We start from the raw sequence: 20,477 nt of genomic DNA, 5'->3' as shown, positions 1-20,477 counted from the left end.
AGGTCGTGGATCAGCGTCACTCGGGTCAAGAAATCTGACAAAGGAGAGCTTTCGAAAAGACCTTGTTAATAAATCTGTGTGTTTTCTCAATCCACAAGGTTGCACAGGGCTCTGGGTATCTTCGCGGAAGTGTTGCACCGAGATCGACCCCTCGAAATCCTTACAAGATAACTTATGCTTATGGTATCCGCCCTCCTTTCGAGATGTGTTCTTATCAATATTGCTGGAGGTGTGGGAAAATTAATTGTTGGTTGTTACTCAGTCCTGAATAATAGCAGTATAATACGAAGAATTCGTTTATAGTAAATTACATTATTTCAGCGAGTTTGAAGAAAAGTAACAGGAATAGTTTACTGGGCGCTAATTGCGCATACCACACCACCACCACTACTACTACTACTACTACTACTACTACTACTACTAATAATAATAATAATAATAATAATAATAATAATAGTAAGAACAAGAGTTTCCCCTGCCACAGACCAGAGGAAATGCAGTGGGATAAAATGAAGGTCAGAAGCTGCTAACAAGGGAAAGAAAGAAGTAATGACAATAATACGAATATTTCATGAACTGCGGCCCACCAGTAAATGGGCAAGGGGCAGAATTTTTTAGGAACGTTCTATCTAAACCCCACTGTGGCTCTGCTGATCTAAGCAGTCAACTATGCTCTTAAATTGACTCAGCTGTGGTGGGTAGACATCAGGCAAATCAAGGGCATGGATCCTGCATCTTCATCCCAGAATACTGAAAAGTACTGAAAGACAAGCACTTCCTGGGAATATGTAAATGGTAAAGTGGCTGGTTTAAGTGTCATGCCTCCGGGACTGCGTTAATAACAGTTCATGGCTATAGTGATGGGGAAAGCCAGGGCGAGGATGGAAGCCGTAGGTGCAAGTGATGGCATATAAGCAAAGGAGGCGAAATGATGTGTGGCCTGGTTGATGTTAGGAGATAATGAAGTTTGTTGGTGATAGTGAAAAGAAGTTGCGAAGACATGAGAAAAAAGTGTGGAAATGTTTGCAAATCTAAGTGGCTGGCTCATAATTGTGTTAGGTAAACACTATGGCTGATGGTGAGATGAACGAAAAGGCGAGTCAGGCAGTAAGGAAACAAGAAAGGCAACACGATCTCTGCTAAAGGTTTAGAAGAAGAGGAGAATGTCTGTGGAAGCAAATGTATAAAGAATTGTTAAGCAAGCTATCCTTTACGAAAGCGAAGTATGGCTGTAAGGTAAATAAAAACAAAATGCAGAAGATATGTAAGGACTGGGGTATGAGCGACATACTGGCTGGGTGTTAACTGGTTTATTGGTTGTTCCTTACTGAGATAAATGTACATGTTGTTTTAGATATAGCTGGCCTTGTGCCAGCACGGGCTCTTGCTTCTAGAGCAGCCCGTAACTATATGTTGATGATGAGTCTGTGAAATGGGTAGGTTAATGAAAACTTTATTATGATACATGAAAGTGATTTTGGTGGGGGTAAAATGTACAGAATCTTGGAAGATGTTATTGACACGTGCGAGCGGTAATGTAGCGTCTACACACAGACAGGTAAAACAGAGATAAAAGGTTCAGACATCTGTGTTTGTCGGCAGACAAACAGATGGCGATATCAAGAGACATGATTAACATACGGTGATGAAACATACATCAGTGGAAAGGCCAGGAAATTCTACATATGGCCAATTGCATGAGATTCAAGACAGATTAATGGATACAATGCAATAGCATAATAAACGTGAAATGGAGAGACCTTTGGCGTCTTCACAAACAGAAACATACACACAGTTTGATACAGAAGATTCGTTGGAACATTATGAGTACATGATTAGAATGCTTGCATGGCAATGCAAGTAGCGGTGATTGTACATACATTAAGACAACAATGCTTAGGGAGAAACAGACAGAAATATTGTATGGTTGAAATCGCGTTCCTGTAGAGAAATAAAACGAGACGCTCCTGTTTTGTCCTGTCGACTCCGATGATGACGATCGACGAACACACACGTGTTTGGAAGAGACAGCGTCGGGGCTCTTACAAGTTTTACAGATATGAACTCTTTGTGTCGTATTGTACAAGACGATAAGAAAGCCTGAGAAGGTAAAAATCCAGATTTCTACGAAGAAGCAGTAAACATATCAGTGTAGGTGTTTTGAGGTGGTTGGCCAAGAAGAAAGAATGGAGGATGACAGGTTGGTGAATAGCGTTTCTAATTCGGAAGTTTGGCAGGCAGGCAGACGGAGACCAAGAAGTGCTGGCTAAATACGGTTGAGGAAGTGGTAGAACCTTTATACCCAGGAAGTGTGAGAGTTTGTGCAACGCAACGCAATGTGTCTAGGGGTCTCGACACACTGATGTTGAGCTCCCTTGCAGGTATATGATGCGGCTGGTACTTTTAACAGCCATGTGTTTCTTTCATCCAAATGTAATGTTTATTTCGAGAAAACGTAATTCTCTAATGAAAACATCGTTCTCTGGTAATGTGAGGTGAGTCATTTGAAACATAGGATATTGCACATTTATTTTAGTCAAATAATACTTAATATGATTGCATTAGTACCCCGCTTAAATGCATTCAGAAGAGTTCCCAAACGAAAATGCCAAATTTCCCCTAACACCAAGAGACTGAAAAGATCTAATCGGGACACGGAGCATTTTTTAAAAAGCTAGTCGTTCTATCGTTTCCTTCAAGAGTGCTGTTTAATCAGAATGGGTTACGAGACTTCTCAGGGTAACAACGACGGGATTATAGGAACGTTTAAGTGTTAGAATGAGGGCTGGCTTTCCTGCCTAATCATCGAAGACCATTTGTTGAGGAAGTTCGTATTTGTCCGACACTAATGCAGGTTATACAGTTTCTAAATGTATTTCATCGTTATTGCAAAATTTATATAACTTCAAAACCTCGCTAGAGCAGTCGTGATTATCTTCTAACGAGCAGTATTTCACATATATTTTATGTTATTTACTCGCCAGGATAATCATAATCTGACTAAAACTATAGCAGGCCCTAGGCCCTTTTACGAGAAGGAACGAAGCCTCGAATTGCAACATCAGTTGGACGAGATCGTCGATTCCGGGTTGGGTGTGGAGCTACCTGACCCCAAGGTACTAGCTGGGCGTCGGAGGCAATCCGACCTCCTGGACCTGGTACCTTCTCACCCCCTGGCTCTAAGGGTACCCTGGTCCCTTCCCTTTGCCTTTTCACTCTGGGGCGTGGCTCAAAGGCAAAGGTAAATACTTCGCGAGTCTATAGCGAGTATTGCAAGAGATGAAAAAGAACTACCCATAATCACGACGTCCTAATGATCTGGAAAACATGACGCCCTTTAATTTATGAACAATAACTTTTACAATACATCAGACAGGAAAAATGCTCTATGGTACATCTAGTAACAAGAACAGCGCATTTCAATCTCTGAGTGACATAAAAGTAGGCGGGAATGTTCTCCATGTTCACCTTAGTGTTTGTTTTCCTTGTGGCAAAACCGGCGAGTCCGGACAGTCAATATTACTTTACACAATATCTATATATTTGTTTCACGATTTACTTTACTCCCATTCCTTACTCCATCTTCTATTCTTGCTTTATTTTCTCTCTCCCCGTTTCCCCACCCTCATGACACGAACAAAGGTGGCCCCCAGTCAAGGTCAATTTTTCGACGTCAGGCGAAGGCCGTAAATCTTGCTCTGCTCACGAGGGCATGCTTTTGTTATAGAATTAGTTCAACGGCTGGGTGCCTCATTATTATTCTCAAAGTTCACAGTATCTTCTATTTCTGTTGATATCACAAACATTTAATTCGCAACTCCTCTCTCCGAAATAACACAAAATGAACCCCCTATTGAACCGGAATCCTGTGTTCACTAACGGTTCGCTTAGTATTCTTTTCCAAATTTTTTACAATTACGAAAGCAGTCGCCTTGTATCTGCAAGGCTGCAGTATTGAAATCCCCATGTAAACTAGAATATAGAGCATTAACATCATTCTTACGTCAGAAGGTAGAAAATCGTTGAATAAAAAGAAAAAATGTGCATCAAAGTGACCACTGGATCCTGAACTGCTTACCTCTTAACTTGAAGAGTCAGAAGTTTACAACTGTTTAAACGTTTTGCAAATATTTTAGTACACTGCATAAGTGACGCACTGGGACAGCAGTAAAAAACACAGGAAAAAGTAGCATCTGATAACGAATAAAAAAAAAGTTGACCACTTTATTTAGAGCATAATCAAGGAAAAATACTATTATGATTTTGTGAATGCCCATTCTTTGGCTCGCCTTCATTATGCCATTTATGTGAATGATAAAGTTAGATAATGAACGCTATGTAGAGATTTTTCTTGGGTGTTCTCTGGAATCGGTACGACTTGCTATATAAACACATGGTGAACGAAACGCAAAGGAACTGAGTGTTTCACTTTGCAACTCTGCTCGGCGCTCTGAAAATGCCAATAACTAGACCAAGGTGACAAACAAACCTTAGGGGTTTTGTAAAGCGCAGAATAAACTCCCTGAGCACGATACTCTAAGGAGTTTCTTAAAATGTCCTTAAAATTAAGATAAAATGAAAAACGAAATGTTCGTGAGGGACAGAATGAACAAATTAAAAACAAACAAATTCCCCCTTTCGCAACTGTTTTCCTTTTGTTTCGACGAATCCCGGAACTACGCCTTGCGCCGGGAAGGTTGCTGGTCAAGCAGGTAATGGCTTAAGGAGTTAAGTCATTATTGTTCTTTTGGATGTTTTTTGGCTGCAGGAGAAAGTTTCTCTTGTCCAAAAATAAACACGAAAGCGATATACATACAAACAGACAGATGGGTAATCTACACTTTGCGGGGCCTACTGCATAAAATGTGTCCTGGCAAGTTCTTACGGAGTCTGGCTTCAAAAAGATGATCTTTCAAGGTCATCCATCCCCTCCCCACAAAGAACTATATAGCCGATTTTTCTTCCAAAGACAATAAGAAGTTACAGAATTAGTTTAAGATCCTTTTTAAGGCTGTGGGCTTCACCATTTGTATTTATTGAGGCCAACGAACAGAAATGAACGCAGGGGACGTTATTCTTGTCAAATGGTCATTATAATTATTATAAATCAAGTAACTACAGCAAACCTGGACATTCTTACGCATCAGCTCGGGGCTGACAGAAAGAAGATGGTGTTTTGACTATCTGGAAATACAATACCCTTTAAACTGGGCTGGTATAACCTCGGCATAAAGCTGCATGAACCTTCGCCATTTTCACTTCCATATGTCGCTGACAATGTAAGAAGCCCTTTGACTGAAATCGGAAGTCATTCGAAAAATAAATTCATTTACCCGATTACCCAGTATAATACTGGCTTATAAGCAAGAACTAATGACTAGAAAATTGACTAATCTAATCAAAAGTTAAGTAACTCTACGTTCTATTCTTGTTTTCTGCAATGCGGAACAAAAATATAAAAACGAAGGGATCAAAAGACTGCTAAGTAAATACTGGGTTAATTTAATAAACATAGAGATAAACATGGGATTCTTGCTTGTTTCCTACCATGGTCAATCAATATATAAACCAACGTTAATAGTAAAATCAACAAATAGATAGATGACCGTGTGATGCCTTCCTTCCGCCGTAAGGAATACCAGTATATTGTAATGAAGTGAATAAATGACAAAGAATTTAGAGGCAACAGTCATACATCTGTGGAACAAGCAGAAACCCGTTTTGACCTTCTCGCTCACGTTCAGGAACGTGCAAGATCATCCCCAGAAATGGTCGATTTGACTCGGTGGCAATTCAGTTAAGTTTTTTGGCGTCAGTCTCTTAACCGGAATTTCCATTCACCTACAGAATTCATTTTGGGAATAAGTCAACGTGTAGTAAATTGAACAGGTAGTGATGATGTCTTTGTCTGTCGGAGTTCACAAACTCCTGAGCTGTAGAGTTACGGAGACAATCACAAGGCAAAGGCATGGATCACTACGTTAAAAGAAAGGAAGCGGAGATAAACAAACAAACACGCAGCCTTTATTAGCGATGTTTACTAAGTATAGTTCTGTACAGTCCCGGGTAGTGTATGGAATGTTTTTATGAAAGTAAGACCACATTTGTGTTACATGAAATCTTTTCTGTTCATGCAAAACCGCTTTCGTCTTCTTCACTAGCAGATATCCCAAGCTAAGAGGTCTACTGCTCAAGTCGATGAAGGCTACCGAGGACTAGTGAGCACACTCCCTCAGACATTATTATGAACTTGTTCTTTTTAGAATTCAACTCACGTACATCAGATTCTTGAAATATATATATATATATATATATATATATATATATATATATATATATATATATATATATATATATATATCATGAAGCTTATACCTCTCTTGATGGCTCAGTGGGTAGACCGTCGACTGGAATTGTTGGAAGGTAACTGTGTCGAGGGCTCAAGGCCCGGCAGTGCCGATCCATTTATCACTTGTAAATTCTCCTTCAGGTAGTAATTCCCCATCGGGGATATTCCCGAAGTAGCGTGAATTTGATATTAAACAACATTTGCAGCTTCATGGTTGTATATAAATCATGGCGTGATAAAAAATATCATATATATATATAAAATTATATATATCTGATGTACCCGGCATTACACAGGAAAAGGAATCAAATCTATCTATAGTGTGATATAAAAGAATTTTTATTTATAGGTTTTTAAAAATATGAATACAGTATACAAATTATAAAGTAAAATCTTTCACAAATTCACTATAATACTACTTTAACACAAAACTTGATTGTAAACAACATTTTTTAGTTTCATTATCTGAAGCAAGAATAAATGAATTCTTTGGTGGACCCACCCTTATGCAAGCAACATAAAGTTGTCCGTGGGAAAAGCATGGTGATCTCAAATCCACCCCACAGTACTTAATAAGCTGTCCCTGTGCCTTGCTGATCGTGATTGAGAAAGCAATTCTCACTGGAAATTGCAATCTCTTAAAGTTAAAAGGGAGATCCGTCAGAATAAGTGGTATCTGTGTGATAAAAACTGTTTCACCATCTCCCTTTCCAATTATATAGCCCAACATTTTTGACATTTTATATTTCACCCCTTCTCATCCCCACCTTCCTATCGGGCCTGAACTTGGACTTAAAGGGCACCGGAAGTGTCACTATTCATCTCAGCGACCTCAAAAACTACAGATTAGACACGAATACCTGCCATTTTTGGTTATTTTACTTGTCACCCCCTCCACATCCAACCCCTTTGGTGCCAGTGATTTCTTATCCGACAGTATTCTTTTCCAGATAGTAAGTCATATTCATATCGAAATGAGTTAGGATAAGTTGTAGAATTTGTTTAGTTACCAAGTATACAGGCAGAACCAGCCCCATTTTAGGGAAACCCTTCCCACCCCCCTTACCCTTTGGAGCAAGTGATTGCTCAATGTGTTTCAGAGTTATGCTGGAACATACCAACACACATACATACACACACATATTTTTATACATATAGATCCATTTTTATATACATATATATATATATATATATATATATATATATATATATATATATATATATATATATATATATATATATATATATATATATATATATATATATATATATATATATATATATATATATATATATATATATATATATATATATATATATATATATATATAACCCTCAAAGTTTTCATCTATCCTTCTGTGGACTTGATCACTAAAACTCTGATATATATTGCTACGAATGTCCCAGGGATACTTACTTGATTCTGGGCAGCAACGGATGAATGCAGGGAGTTCTTTACATTATCAAGAAATCTACTGTATTTAATACACATCTGACTCAATATTAGGAGAATTCATAGACAAACAAGGGAAAAATCTGTGGCTTAGGGCCTTCTTCATGTGAGGGAAAATTACGTAAACTCAAGGGTTCTCTTAACTAATTATTTTTACATAACAAACACAGATCAGAAGAATGACGAATTACTGGGCAGGTAACAATAAGAGCCTGCTAAAATAATGAATCCTACACAGAATAAATATTCTACTCCGACAATGTCTTTATAACAGGAAACATTGCAGCTGGTGTAGAAGGGGGACTGCACATGGATAGAGCCGAGTGGTTCCACAGTCGAGGCCTATCTGCAAAATATGCAAGACGGTTATTTGCAAGAATAATGAGATGCTCAAAGGGAACTGAGGGAAAAGCACAGATGGTGCCAAATAACTCAGTTCAACACTAAATACATAACTACATTAACACTGAACGCTCCAACACAAATTACTAAGTTAAGTATACCTTAGTTTTACCAGACCACTGAGCTGATTAACAGCTCTCCTGGGGCTGGCCCGAAGGATTAGACTTATTTTACGTGGCTAAGAACCAATTGGTTACTTAGCAACGGGACCTACAGCTTATTGTGGAATCCGAACCACATTATAGCGAGAAATGAATTTCTATCACCAGAAATAAATTCCTCTAACTCTTCATCGGCCGGCCGGGGGAATTGAACTCCGGCCCATCGAGTGACAGTCTGAAGCTCAACCGAGTCGGCCAACAAAGGGCTAACACAAATTACTGAATGTGATCTCACAATGGAAAATAAATGAAAAAATCAGACAATGAAATAACAGGAATCGTGACTGACTAAGAAACCTTATTCCGGTACATTACCTTCGTCAAGCTGACGGTGTCCTCGTTCGATAGGGCGCTGGCGATGGAGGAGGGAATTAAAGTTCCACTACAAAGGTATACTGGTTCAAACCTTGGGGTCGAACACATGGAGAGTTCGAGGGTCAGGTAAGGTTAAGGACATCTCTCCTCAGTGGTGTTCTGAGCACTCCTCTCTCTCGATTTCCGTTGCATCTTCTATAAATAACCTTCGGCGATTACGCATCACATCCAGCATAGGTGGCGCAAAGGTCAATCTTTGCCACGTTTTCTATATAGGCCACATGGCATCAGTTAACCTTCGTGGAGGGTTTAGAGCAGGACAGGGTGCCAACTTTCTCTTTTTGGCTCCCCCCTTGCCTTGCTTGAAGCCACGAAGGTGCGACGGTCACATGGAAAACAAGGCCTTAGGCAGTCATTTGGACAGAGAGAAGGGTTAAGCTTAACCATTTTGGGGAATGAAGGAGAGAGTTTATGAAGGGGCGAGTAGAAACCCACAGTTCTAGTAATTAAACCAATTAAAATTAATTTTATTTCTTTCTCTGCTACGTTACGGATGTAAAACGGGTGAGGGGAGCCTTGGACAGAGGTTCCATCCATTGAAATATATATATATATATATATATATATATATATATATATATATATATATATATATATATATATATATATATATATATATATATATATATACATACATATATATATACATATATATATATATATATATATATATATATATATATATATATATATATATATATATATATATATATATATATATATATATATATATATATATCCCTGCTAGCGAGATGCGAAGATCTCTGACCAAAACAATGAATAAGGCACCTGGCAATGAGAGTATTGTCATGGGTGGTAATCAATAGGAGAAGGGCAACGGGCTAGTCACCTTAAACTTTGAAGTGAAAAGAAGTATGATTATATATATGTGTGTGTGTGTGTAGTTTTTTACCCACTGCATCCGAGACATTAAATATTTCTAGAAATGGGAACCGGATTTGAACAGAACGCTGCCCAGCAAATGCCTGGGAATTCCCTTTGTGCATACCTTTACCGGGAAAGCTTAACTCCTTCGAATCACTGGAAAACCCAGTTCTCTTCATATCTGCTTTCACCCTTCTTGGCATCTGTTGGCCGCGTTTTTGCAATGATTTTTTTGTCTTTTATTTGATTTGTATTGCCTCTTTTAACGAAATGTCACTTCGAAGAACAATCACCTCTGTTTTCACTCTGTTGTCTCTTTTACCATGATTTATTCTTATTTTTATTTATTTATTTTTTTGTCTCCTACGATGTTTTATCAAGATCCACTTGATTTGAAATTCGCCGAGGCTTTTACTGATCATTCAGGTCCTGAGTTTTTATTCTGAAGAGACTAAGATCAGATCGAAGTATTTATGAAGAGGAGGTTTGCTGACTTTTCTTCTTTTTTGCATTGCGTGGAATTGCTATCTTTTGACTATCACTTTCTTTCACGAAATTACATGAAAATAGAATATGTTAGCTCATTCCTCTTATCACCTAATCCAGAATTTCTATTTTCTTTTGCAGTTACCTGGCGGCCGACTAATGGAAAAGTACTGAATTCAGAAATATGACCAAGTTATTATTTCTACATCTGTTGCTCCTAGCCTGGGAGGCCAAGACTCAGACTAACACTTCCTCCACAGACAGCCCCTCCAACAGCTTTCCGCTTAGCGATGCTGAAGCACAAGGGAACCAGACACTGTCTGCATTATATAGTCCTTCTGAGAATCCTGTCTTACTGAATGAGTTTGCAAACGTAGGAGTGAAAAATGAAGGAAAGGGAAGTTTGGACGTCAACGTTTCTTCTGCCATTCCCTCATATAATGTCTCTCACGATGATAATTCCCGTGAACAACAGTTTTCTACGGCTGTGACACCAGATACTCAGGGTATTGAAGGAACCTCAGATAAAAACGAAAGCAAATCAATTCTGACAGAAGAGAGTACCGAGCGGAAAGTACCTGAGCCGGAGGAAATAATGAAAGGAGAAATAACAAATGCAACCTTAATGAGCATAACTGTTGAACACACGCCAGCTGAGAACCTGGAGCCAGGGAAAGAGAGCGTCACTGCAGACTCGGCGGGCCATTCACCGAGAAATCGAACGCTAAAGAATGACTCCACCACGAGAATCAGTTCATTCGATGAGGGTGTTGCCAAATCTATTGAAGAAGGGAACACTATGAAAAACGAATTTCATAATTCTTCTGAATCTGAATCAGTAAGTCTTAGTTTCAGTGAACCAGATGACATGACTTTACATAAAGGGCAAAGGATAAAAATCAAAGAAAATCTTAATTCGACCTCAGGCGCTTATCTCCCTACCGAGCGAAAGAAAAATCAGACTGAACAAAGTTCTGTTACAGACGCCTTTCATGAATTTGATATCAAAAGAGATCTTGTTTTGAGGAAATGCTGCGAGGACCACGAATATTTTAGTCTAGAAACTCAGCAGTGTGAGAAAGCAATTGTTGACCCAGGTTTTATAAAAGCTATCAAGGGCACCTTTTCGCTGAATTCAGCAGTAAACATTACAACTCAGAATGGCCGCTTGCCCACGTGTCCTGGAACAACAGATCCTCCTTTTGTTAGTGAACCAAGCAATTATACTCACTCAGTGGAAGCGTCTGGTTATGTTACTGATAAGACCTTTGGCCTGACTTATGATCATCATCATTATTGCTTGGAATTAGCTGGCTACCCTGGCCTACAAACACCAGTGCTAGTTTTAGCCCATTGTCCACCGAATAATAAATCAGAAAAGGAACCCGCTTTCGAATCACCCACACCTGTTCCGAAAAAAGTTATAGAAACACAGCCAAAAGAGGTTACAACAAACTTGAAATCTGATCAACGTGAGGTTGATTCAAACAAAACACAAAGTGACGATCTTCTTGTGAGGAAGTGTTGTGAGGACCATGAATTCTTTAGCTTGAGCACACAGCACTGTGAAGATGGTGGAAAATATGAATATTTCACAAATTTTGTTCAGGAAACCTTATTACAAAATTCAACAGCAAGCTTTAAAACTCGCAATAGTCGCATTCCAATATGCCCAGGAACGTCATATCCTCCTCTTGTTAGTGAAGCAAGAAGTGATACGCATTTCATAGAGGCATCAGGACACCTTAATGATATGAATTCTGGAGTAAAATATGATCATGAACATTATTGTCTAGAGTTAGCTGCCCAAAGCCTTGAAGATCTACAAGCACCGTTACTACTGCTAGCTTATTGTTTACCCACTATCAGTGAAACTCTGTCTGAGTCCTTGATCCAAACCTCTGTTCGAAAATGTTGTAAAGAGAATGAATTTTTCAGCATTCGAAGTCAAGCATGTGAACCTGCTGGTGGTGATCCTGGCTTCCTTGATAATGTCAGAAGGAAAATTGTGTCAGATAATTCATCATCATTGCAGCCAATCACTGGGCTTCTGAAGCAATGTCCTGGCTCAGGTGAACCTCCTAAGATTGGCGAAGCTGATTCATTCAGTCATACTCTGCTTCCAGATGGGCATTTAGAGGATCATTATTCAGCTGTGATTTATAACCAAGATCATTACTGCCTTGAATTGGCTGCATCCTCCCCTGATCTTTTGGCAGAAGCCCCAATTGCTTTAGCATACTGCATGCCAGAAGAGAAAGAAAACTACAAAATTCCTCCTGCTGAAACAATTGTCAGAAAATGCTGCACAGATAATGAATATTTTAGCACTAGAACGCAAAAGTGTGAGCGATCAGAAACTGGTACAGGCTTTGAGGATTTTGTCAAAAGTATTCTCATTGACAATTCCCCAAACAATTTGAGTTACTTGAATGGTAAGATCCAGTGGTGTCCCAGCTCCCGTGATCTGCCAGACTTGGCCATAGTTCAGGCACAGACCCATGCTATTTCAGCTTTTGGTCATTTGAAAGAATTGCGCACAGGTGTTAGATATGATCATGAGAATTACTGCTTAGAATTGGCAGCAGATTCACCAGATGAGCTTTACAATGCAGTGTTTGTGGCTTCCTATTGCCCCATATTTAATGCTCATATCCTGATAAGAAAATGTTGTAATCTAAACCAGTACATTGACAGAGACTCCCTTGAGTGTCTTGACCGTCTTGGAAACATGAGCAACTACAACTACTTAATTCGGGAATTTCATCACAGTGATCCAGTATCTACAACTATTACTGTTGGCAAATTGAAATGCAAAAATGGGTTGATGAACAGAATCGACGCAGATTCTACTTACCTGGATGAAGGAGGCCAACTTTGTGAACATTCAAATGGTATTTGCCATCCATCTTCAGCCTACTGTATAGAGCATTTTGGAAAAAGTACTGATACATCTCTAGTAAGTGGAGCATTTGTTTGCCCAACAAATGTTTTCAATAAGTGTTGTCCTCTTGACGAAGTGCTTTCTGACAAGGGCTGTGTAAAACATGGGGCTGAGTACATTGCTTCCTCCCACATGAATCAGCTGATGGAAATTTTGTTACCTCAGGTTGGATTCCCAACAATAGGTGAGGAAAAATGCGAATCCGTGTTAGTCAGATCATCTGGAAGTAACACGCGCTGGTGGGTTAACAAAGCTGGATATCTCTCATTAAGAAGCACGCATGGGAAAATCACAACAAAATATTATTGTGTAGATGATTATGAAGACAGTGAAACTGGGAAAGACACAATAGCAATTACGTGTATTAAAGAAGTGAATCACATTCTTCCCACAGAATTTCTCGCTCATTATAGCAGTGCCAATGCAATTGGAAAATGCTGTCCTCCGGGAGAGTATATGAGCCAAGACTACACCTGTATTACAAACACTTTAGGCTTGGATCTCATAAAGGAACCAGAGTTTGTAGCTGCTAATGTCACAGATTTAGTATTTACATCCTTCCCTGTCTGCCAGTCAGAAACTGAGCAAGTGGGCCTTCACATGTATCCATTTGGCCAAAGGTCTGATGAAGATTATGCCATTCTTCTTGAAGACCAAACCATGAATATTGTAAGCCTAGAGAATGGTTGCTACTTGAACAAGCAAACAGTGCGGAATAGAGCTTACTGCATCGACTACGCCATCGCTGAAGGAAGCAAGGAAGTTATGATCTTGGTATGCCCTGACATGTGGCAGGAGCTCACTGCTTACCAAGAGAAGTACAGTCTTACAGCTGTGCTCTTGGGTATTTCCTGCACTGCGCTAACTGCAACTGCATTCTCTCTCGTTTCCATGAGAGTCAGAAGAGGTCTTGTGACTGTCAAAAAGGTTAGTTATATTTCATACCCTCTCATTAGAAGAGTTTAAATGTTCTCACTAATATACTGTATTTTTGTTTAAAAATAGTCATTTCAGTTTGACTGGATCCGTAGGATTAGGTGTTCAATTGTTTTTCTTCTTTATTTTTTGTGAATATCTATAAATATTTGAAAGGCACTGAATTCATTAACAAGAAAATGAATTATGTTGGCCACTTTTACAAATTCTTGAAAATTATACCTGACCATCCCTCTCTATCTACAGGTGAATACCTTAGCAGGCAGGATCCTTTTGAGTTATGTGTTATCATACTTGCTGGCGTTCCTCCTCTTGGCAATTGGAATGAAGGCCACCACAGAAGCTGGGCATTCTTGTTCTGTACTCGGTGAGTAACCCACCAAAGCCTTTTGGAGTAAAGTCGGCGATGAAGTTTACAAAAGAATGACTATTTTAGGTAAAATAATAATCGTGCTGTTGAGTAGGAATGGGCTTCCTGCTGGAGGGACAATGGTAATAAATAAAAGTACCTACATTTTCTTTAGATTAACAAATATATGAATTGCATATAAACAACGAGTCTTAGAGACCTATAGCCGGTGTTTGTGCCATGCAAGTCTGAATAAAGAATCACCAACTGTCAGATTGTATTTTTTTCTTCGATCGATTAATTTGATGGAAGATCTCATCAGTGAAGACAATTCTGCTCTCTTCCTCAACAGCCGGTTTCCTCATGTTCTTCCTGCTGGCCGCTTTCCAGTGGAACACATCCATCTGCCTGGAATCGCTGCTCCTCACGCTGTAAGTTGGCCTTCTTCCTACCCAATAGTAAATTCTATGTTTATTTTCACTCTATATAGCCTATACAGGGAGCTTTCGAGAACCTGCTCAGCTCTCGTTGATACTGGAAGATGAGCAGGATCTATAGAGTGAATGTTTTTGGACGGAAAAATAAGTGCGGATTTCTCTCTTCGGTGTTTTGCTCATGATATATAATTATATCATTGCACATACATTCTTATGGAACAAAACCAAATCTCACAGTGGCATGCACAGGATCGAATGCAAAAGTGCGAAAAAGAAGTTTAATGGCAAAGAATAAGAAATAAGTGAGAGTGAGTGACTATAAGAAATATCTGATAACAGTGCTTTTTATTCATTTTGCTTTAAAGCACTTCCATGGACGGCACGGCTGATAGGTGCACGTACTTTATCCAAGCAAAAAAGTCAAGTATACCTTAGTTTAACGAGACCACTGAGCTGATTAACAGCTCTCCTAGGGCTGGCCCGAAGGTTTAGACTTATTTTACATCGCTAAGAACCAATTGGTTATCTAGCAACGGGACCTACAGCTTATTGTGGAATCCAAACCACATTATACCGAGAAATGAATTTCGATCAGCAGAAATAAATTCCTCTAATTCTTCATTGGCCGGCGGAAAATCGAACGCGCGCCTAGGAGAGTGCTAGCCGAGTACGATATCGACCCATCCCATGAGGAACTACTTTATCCACGAAAGTTCAGTACTTACGTGAATCATTAACTTAACCGCGTCATTATATTTCACGAAAAGGTCGAGGCACAGGCACATGTGGACGTAGAAAATTCCTGGAAATTACACCCGATAATATGTGACTGATATATACAGATGAGAGAGAGAGAGAGAGAGAGAGAGAGAGAGAGAGAGAGAGAGAGAGATACTCTTATCACCCCGATGATATTATAAAGCTGGGGTAAGATAGAAAAAGTCGCAGTAGCTTTGATAAAAAGTAGTATCGCGAGTTACACAAAAATCATGGCGCTGAAAAAGTTTCAAGGTTTCTGTGGAGAGAGAGAGAGAGAAGAGAGAGAGAGAGAGAGAGAGAGAGAGAGAGAGAGAGAGAGCGAGAGAGAGATAAAACAGGCACTATAAAAACTAGTTGCGAGAGAACAAGACAGCCAAACTCCATTTCGATCATCTCTTTACGTACTGCCGTTAAAGGAAATAAACTGTAGCCTCTTGAAATGGGAAGAACGAGGTGACATATCGACAATTGGTGAAAGCTGTTAGATGACGGTTGTAAACCCTTGTACTCGGATGTGGACACGCAGACGACGCCATGTTCTCGCAGACCAATATTAAATGCCGTCACACAAGCCGTTAAGTTCTACAGTGGATTTACATGTGAGTTACTATGCTGATCAGAGAGGGTTTTCATGCTGCATCGCGCGCTCGTCAGCAGTGGTCTCTATTGAAAAGTGGCCTGAAGAGCAATTTTGTAACGTGGAACCTTTCTTGTTCTCTTCTTTTTTTTATAGGAAAGAAGGTCTGTGCAAATTTTCTTTGTGCAGAGTTACTGCTTAGTTCAAATGTCCGAAAATAAGAATTTACTACTTACATTCCTTTGTACTTTGCAGGAGAGTCAGCACCTCCGAACGCAGTCGCTACTTGTGCCATTCGGTGTGGGCATGGGGCATACCGGGTATCATCACGACCATCGCCCTGACCCTCGACCATCACAGAGCTAACCTGCCCTGTTCAGTCATTACCCCTAAAATTGGCCTCTATCGATGTTTCTTCTCAGGTACGTTGGCGGATGATTTCCCTCCAAAGGCTGAGAATTAGGGACTTTTTGCTGTCAAAAGAAGGTCACGAATCAAATGTTCTTAAGGTGAATTTGCTCATTCACTCCCAAACCTCCAACGCACGTAAAAAAAGAGCAACTGGCCTATTTTACCCTTTGGATTACTAAACCAAAATCTTGAAGTGCTAAAGTTACCTCGAGAAACCTAAGAATTGCTATAGACGCCGCTTCTGCATTTATGTTTTCTGCATTACAGATAGCATTGCGCAGCTCCTGTACCTGTACCTGCCAATGTTCGTCTCTCTCTGCGCCAACATGATCTTATTATTGGCAGCCAGATACGTCAGGAGCGCAAAACTTCGACGGTTAGAGAAAGGGGGCCGAGCCCAGAACACTACGGCCAATGTGGAAGGTCAGTCTGATTTATCTGTTGTCAAGGGACTAACCATAAGAAGGGTAGGGTTTCGCAAATGATCGCTGCTATTGAATACACGTAACAAATCCTCAAATGCAGGAGACTCATTTCATCACTGTTCTCTGATTCTCTGCAGTATATTTACGCCTTTGTGTACTTACGGGTTGAAAAATCACACATTCACTTCCGCATTTCTAGGCAGAATGTGCGAGTCTTCAGGACTCTTTCACGTCACTTACTCACATTTCAAAGAGGAATCTCTGTTCCTTTGCACTCAAAACAATTTCTTTTATGTTCCTTCATGTGCGGCTCACTGGCACCAAACACTTCGATGACGTTACTTTATTTTATTCATTCTTTCACAGGCACAGAAACGCAGGACCAGCAGAGCAAGACAAGCGACCAGAACACAAGCCAAGGGTCCAGCCAACCAAATGGCCAGCATTCGGGACTCAGGACACATCAGAACCGAAATCTGTAAGTATTCTTCTTGCCATGTCAAGTCAGTCGTCAAATCTAGGATCATTTTCTATGTCTGTCTATCTGCACAGCACAATGATTGCAACCTTTTTAGTTTTCTGTAAAAGAAAAATATTGAGAGGCCTTTGTCTGTCCGTCAGCACTTCTTCTGTCCGCCCTCAGATCTTAAAAACTACTGAGGCTAGAGGGCTGCAAATTGGTATGTTGATCATCCACCCTCCAGTCATCAAACATACCAAATTGCAGCCCTCTAGCCTCATTAGTTTTTATTTTATTTAAGGTTAAAGTTAGCCATAATCGTACTTCCGGCACCTCTATAGGTACCAACAACACAGGCCACCACCGGACCGTGGCTGAGTTTCATGGGCCATGGTTGAAAGTTTCATACAACATTATAAGTTGTACAGAAAACTCGATTCCGCCGAAGGAACTTCGGCTCATTTCTTTTGTTGTCACCAAACTGGAGTTGTCCAAAACATAATGGCAGGATATCACGAAGTGAACAACGCAGAACCGTCGTGATTACCCATCTCTGCAAACGAATTGCAACTCTGTCAAACACTGAAATGCTCGTTATATTTTCAGCATTTTCTATCTCTTTTTCCCTCCAAAGAATAAAGGGTTCAAGGTCTGTGGCTGAAGCTCCGTCTATGAACTATAGAATGTGCCTACGCATGTTGCTTTCAGTCACTGGGATGCTTGTACAGTATGTGTCTATAATTCACTTCACAGCCATGTCAAATAAACTTAATTTTGCAAACATGACAGGATACATGGAAAAGTAAACAAGCTTATCACAAACCCAAAATAACTATCTGTTGTTATGCTACAAATAATTCGATACCTATTATCCCTTATCATATTCTTTATAGCGTATTTCTTTTATTACAGATGGATTGAATCTATGAAACTGGTTGTTTGGTCTGGCGTGACTTGGATGGCGGAAGTGTTAGCATTTTTGATAACTCGCTTCATAGGACTCTCAGAATCATGGTACAACTACCTCTGGTATCTCCCCAGCAGCATAAACTCCTTAAGGGGCGTCGGGATCTTTGTTATATTGGTCTTGACCCCCGAGAACCGCCATAAGATCTTCAAAATGGTCGGGAACTTTGGTTCGTGGGCGGGGTCGGGGTCACTGGCAAGGCACTCCCGCTCGGGAGACGGTCACAGCACCTCGGGCAACCACCAATCGTCCATGACCCAGGGCCGAGGGTCAGATACGAGAGCTGCAGGCAGAAGGAACATGTCAATCGCCACGACCCTAACACAGATTTCCTCCGTCAGAAGTGGGACCTCCAACGAGATGAGGTCTGAGACGGGAACTACCGTCAGAGTCCACCCGAAGGTGGCGCATTCCGTGAGTCAGATTGACACCCGGCGAGGATCAGCGTCGTCCCAGTCCTCAGACGGGGAGAACTGTGAAAGTGATACCGAAGTCACCGGAGGCGGTCGGCGGAAATCGTCGCTGGCTAACTTCACCCTGCTCTCCCTTCCGAGTGTGGACGAAGAGGAGGACGTCTTCGAAGGGACGTCAAATGAGCCCCACACACCCATCGCCCCCGTCCTGTCATCCAGTGATGTCTAAGTGCCATATGAGATCTCACCATTCATGAACGCCAAATATATCATCAAGTCTCTCACAACTCATTTCGATTCATTTCATTTTCTCACTGAATTATTTTTGCCATAGAAGACTGACCATTGCTTTTGACATTTTTATAAGCATAGTAAACTATTTTAGTTTTTAAGGTATTTAAATGCCATATTCATAACCATAAGATAATGTAATAAAGTGACAGGTCTAATTTGTATGGATTCGTTGTATAAACCCAATAATAAAGGATTTGTTTTTTCACCTGACCTTCTTCACTATTGTTCCTTGCCAATGTGACTTCACCTGTCTCAGAATTATGTCCAACATTTCAGAGACAGCGACCATCACCATATTATAGAGCCATTCTGAAAAGGACGAGAAACTCACATCCTAATAAAACAGATACTTCTCTCTTCATTCGACTGTCGATAGCTTCCGATTGTAATGTTTAGTTCTCTAATTAACTTTTTTTTTATCTTACATTTTAAAAACAACTTCTACTTATATATTCATAAATTTTCTTCTAACTACATCAGTATTCAAATGAAGCTTTTCCATTAATGGTAACAGCCTTGATGCTAATAAGGGTAATAATAAAAAGTTTAATTTGCAAATAATACGTATTTCCCTTCATAAGCCGCGGAATCCTCTCAATGTGCTGTTTAAAGTTTGCCTTGGTTTAAGGAATCTTACTCATATCTCTTTGGAAAGTTATATCACTAATGATTAAGGTTGATGTCTGCTTTAATGATAGAAATATTCGAATGACTATACATATTGATGGAGGCCTTCTGTCCTTACAGCATTACGAATCCACAATTTTTATCTTGTGCTCGGACTATAAAGATCAAACCAGCCCAAAATGAGCATTGTTCCTCAAAACAGGTGATGGCAGACTCTTTCGAAGCGGCAGGTTGAATGATTCAGGCCAAGTGAATAAGGCAACGCATTCCAGCATGGGAGTGTTGGCGCATAATCGACAGCCATGATGTTCATCTTGAGTAACTTGAGTTTTGCCAAATTCAGTGAATCACGAAGGATTTCACGTCTACTGTACATTCTCCGTTTTTTCTCTTGTGATTTAAAAAAAATCTGAGGCTATATACCGTACTTTAAAAGATTATCTTTAATTAAGATCTCACAGAAGATAAAAAAAATAGGCAATGATCTCAAAAACAGTAACAGGTATATTTGGTATTTACACACGCATATCGATCCCTCAGATAAAGATTTGAATATTTGCTCATTTCTGCTGTTAAAGAGTTGGTCTGCAAACGTTTAAGTTTATCATGAATAATACCGAGCAGAACAAACAAATGAAGGTCAGATATAAAGATAACCACCTCTCAGAAGCTAAGAAAAAAAAGGGGGGTGGATGTTACTCGGTGATTATAACTGAATTTATGTATTATTTGAGTTCACAAAATCTGCAGGCAAAATAACCGAGGTC

General features: G+C 39.9%; 1 protein-coding gene across 1 annotated transcript in view; it reads left to right on the top strand.

Annotated features, from left to right (window-relative positions):
* LOC136850249 (uncharacterized) overlaps positions 1–19,288 on the top strand; it is a 49,078-nt gene extending 29,790 nt beyond the window's left edge. Inside the window, exons 2-8 of the mRNA XM_067123915.1 lie at positions 10,253–13,982; positions 14,238–14,358; positions 14,693–14,771; positions 16,369–16,535; positions 16,792–16,947; positions 17,316–17,427; positions 18,322–19,288. Of these exons, the coding sequence (XP_066980016.1) occupies positions 10,296–13,982; positions 14,238–14,358; positions 14,693–14,771; positions 16,369–16,535; positions 16,792–16,947; positions 17,316–17,427; positions 18,322–19,018 (5,019 nt within the window). The 5' untranslated portion in view covers positions 10,253–10,295 and the 3' untranslated portion in view covers positions 19,019–19,288. The remainder of the gene's footprint in view (positions 1–10,252; positions 13,983–14,237; positions 14,359–14,692; positions 14,772–16,368; positions 16,536–16,791; positions 16,948–17,315; positions 17,428–18,321) is intronic.
* Positions 19,289–20,477: the final 1,189 nt, after the last annotated feature.

Source organism: Macrobrachium rosenbergii, chromosome 21 (genome assembly GCF_040412425.1).
Source record: "Macrobrachium rosenbergii isolate ZJJX-2024 chromosome 21, ASM4041242v1, whole genome shotgun sequence".
Lineage (NCBI taxonomy): Eukaryota > Metazoa > Arthropoda > Malacostraca > Decapoda > Palaemonidae > Macrobrachium > Macrobrachium rosenbergii.
Note: the sequence above shows the minus strand (reverse complement) of the source record. Positions and strands in the feature narration are given on the sequence as shown.